We start from the raw sequence: 3,386 nt of genomic DNA on the forward strand, positions 1-3,386 counted from the left end.
CTGTATAGTACCAGTCGATGACAAAAAGCTAAAAGGAACACATCCACCATGCTAGTGGGCTGTGACCATTATCTGCCTTACCTGGTAGAGAGCCAGAGAATGGCCGTATCTCTGCAGAGGACCACTATTGATCGGCACCACATCCCAAGTGCTGCTTTCCAGATTATAACTGCAGGGGGGAAGAGAGACAGTCAGGCCTGAGCTATACAGAATACACAACAAAGAAATGGATGGAGAGAGTGGAGGGAGAAGAAATGGATGGAGAGAGTGGAGGGAGAAGAAATGGATGGAGAGAGTGGAGGGAGAAGAAATGGATGGACAGAGTGGAGGGAGAAGAAATGGATGGACAGAGTGGAGGGAGAAGAAATGGGAGAGAATGAAATCGAGAGAGAGAAAGAGCAAAAGACAGGAAGGAGACAAATATAGAGGTGGTAAGTAGACTTTAACTACATTTCCATCCACAGTTTTTATGCGAGTGAAGTCATACTGTACAAAACAAATCACGACAGCTGTGATGTAACAGGAAATTACTGTACAATTTTATAAATGCCGMCAGATCACTTCCTCGTTCCACCGGGTGGGATCTTTTTGCGTTGATAAAATTAATTATGCGAAAAATTGTGGTGGAAACGACTTTATGCGCAAATATGAATATAAAAACCATCATATCGAAGTAAACTTGGAGTCACGTGATGACATGGTTGTGGTCCTCCCACTACGACTCGGGAAAGCATGCAGTTTATTAGGCTACAGATTAAGTAAATGATGAACTTCACAGGGTGGTGAAAGTGCATAATGAGCTTGATGGTCCTTTTCAATAAATATCCWGGGTCTTATTCTGGTGACATGATGATCGATGCTTGACTGCCTTTTGACAAATAAAAATGTTCTCGCTCTAATCCATAATAATCTCATCATGTAGACTAGCCTACCTGCATTACCTACCTGCACTATATCGGCAAGCTGTTGGCTAGAGCACGTGTCAAGACCAGAGTCGCCACATTTACTACTTAACGCAACAATTTTTGTAGAATTCAGTAGAATTGAAAATGCGATGGAAACACAATGAACATTAGATTTGTATTCAGTACATGAAAACTTAAGCGAAAAAGTACATTTTGTGTGCACTACGTCATCACACACTGATTTTTATCTGCAACAAGTCAGTTTGGTGGAAACACACCACTGGTGAGAAAATGCGTATATTTTCTTTATGCAGATTTGAGAATACTTGCATGACAATCTGTCGCCAACTGGATGGAAACCTAGCTACAGAGAGAGGTGAAGAGACAGACAGATATTCCAGGTCTCTCTTCAGTCAGTGCCTTACTTGAGCACCATGTGGAAGGAGCTGTAGTTGAAGCTGTATCCTCCGATGACCCACATGAGTTTCCCATGGACCACAGCCTTATGGGAGGCCCTGCCCAGGGACTGGCTGAAGGGCTTGACGTTAGACATCACCCAGTAAGACTCGGTGGATGGCACTGACAGAGCACAGTCTGGACCTGGAGAGGACCACACAACAAACTTACAAATGCATGAGAGTATGTGAGGTGCGTTTGTAGCAACATAATCTCTTCAACAACACTTTAATACATCTGACTAAATATGGTCCCACATCACCATCTGCTGGTGAAGAGCGTGACAACGCAGCTTATGTCATAATGATGGGGACAGCCATGACGGTGATGAACTCACATGGCTACTAGGACCCCACCACCCAGAGGCCGACTGGTGGCAGAACCATTAGTAGGTTTAATTAAGAGGGTCTCACTCTGATTCATCAAACCCCATTATGAGGAAGATCCCATGATACTGGCCCCTGTTGTCCCCTATTAGAGTGGAGGGAAGCCAGTGGACAGGGGAATGGGGGGCTGTGATAAGGTCTAGGGGCCAGGACCCTGTTGTCCCCTACTAGAGTGGAGGGAAGCCAGTGGACAGGGGGAATGGGGGGCTGTGATAAGGTCTAGGGGCCAGGACCCTGTTGTCCCCTATTAGAGTGGAGGGAAGCCAGTGGACAGGGGGAATGGGGGGCTGTGATAAGGTCTAGGGGCCAGGACCCTGTCTAGCACAATACAACAGTGGAGAAAGACGCATTATGGAAATGACCAGCAACTCCGTGTCAGAGCATAGGACAGTCTGGACAGTCCTGGACACCATGCTGGACAGTCCCGTCTCATTGAGAGGTGCTTGGTTGGTTCTACCCTGGACAGTCCCGTCTCATTGAGAGGTTATTGGTTGGTTCTACCCTGGACAGTCCCGTCTCATTGAGAGGTGCTTGGTTGGTTCTACCCTGGACAGTCCCGTCTCATTGAGAGGTGCTTGGTTGGTTCTACCCTGCTGGACAGTCGAACTGTCCAAAGAGGGTAGAACCACCCAATCACCTCTCAATGAGACCGGGACTGTCCAGCAGGGTAGAACCACCCAAGCACCTCTCAATGAGACTGGAACTGTCCAGCCAGGGTAGAACACCCAGTCACCTCAATGAGACGGAACTGTCCAGCAGGGTAGAACCAACCAAGCACCTCTCAATGAGACGGAACTGTCCAGGGTAGAACCAACCAAGCACCCTCAATGAGACGGGACTGTCCAGGGTAGAACCAACCAAGGACCTCTCAATGAGACGGGACTGTCCAGGGTAGAACCAACCAATAACTCTCAATGAGACGGGACTGTCCAGGGTAGAACCAACCAAGCACCTCTCAATGAGACGGGACTGTCCAGGTAGAACCAACCAAGCACCTCTCAATGAGACGGGACTGTCCAGGGTAGAACCAACCAAGCACTCTCAATGAGACGGGACTGGCCAGGTAGAACCAACCAAGCAACTCTCAATGAGATGGGACTGTCCAGGTAGAACCAACCAAGCCACTCTCAATGAGACGGGACTGTCCAAGGTAGAACCAACCAAGCACCTCTCAATGAGACGGGAACTGTCCAGGTAGAACCAACCAAGCAACTCTCAATGAAGAGGACTGTCCAGGGTAGAACCAACCAAGCACCTCTCAATGAGACGGGACTGTCAAGGTAGAACCAACCAACACCTCTCAATGAGACGGAACTGTCAGCAGGGTAGAACCACCCAATCGCCTCTCAATGAGACGGAACTGTCCAGAGGGTAGAACCACCCAACACCTCTCAATGAGACGGGACTGTCCAGCAGGGTAGAACCACCCAAGCACCTCTCAATGAGATGGAACTGTCCAGCAGGGTAGAACCACCAGTCACTCTCAATGAGACGGAACTGTCCAGCAGGGTAGAACCAACAAGCACCTCTCAATGAGACGCGGACTGTCCAGGAGAGACCAACCAACACCTCTCAATGAACGGGACTGTCCAGGGTAGAACCAACCAAGCACCTCTCAATGAGACGATTCTCTCTCTTT

The 3,386-nt window shown here is 48.5% G+C and overlaps 1 protein-coding gene across 2 annotated transcripts in view; it reads right to left on the reverse strand.

Moving 5' to 3' along the window:
* LOC111951590 (attractin-like protein 1) overlaps positions 1-3,386 on the reverse strand; it is a 91,887-nt gene that overhangs the window by 37,008 nt on the left and 51,493 nt on the right. For both annotated transcript variants that reach the window (XM_070434986.1, XM_023969757.3), the window contains exons 6-7: positions 1,331-1,505; positions 82-169 (exon numbers count right to left, since the gene is read on the reverse strand). In XM_070434986.1, the coding sequence (XP_070291087.1) occupies positions 82-169; positions 1,331-1,505 (263 nt within the window). The remainder of the gene's footprint in view (positions 1-81; positions 170-1,330; positions 1,506-3,386) is intronic.

The sequence above is a fragment of the Salvelinus sp. IW2-2015 genome, linkage group LG25, assembly GCF_002910315.2.
Source record: "Salvelinus sp. IW2-2015 linkage group LG25, ASM291031v2, whole genome shotgun sequence".
NCBI classification, from domain to species: Eukaryota; Metazoa; Chordata; class Actinopteri; order Salmoniformes; family Salmonidae; genus Salvelinus; species Salvelinus sp. IW2-2015.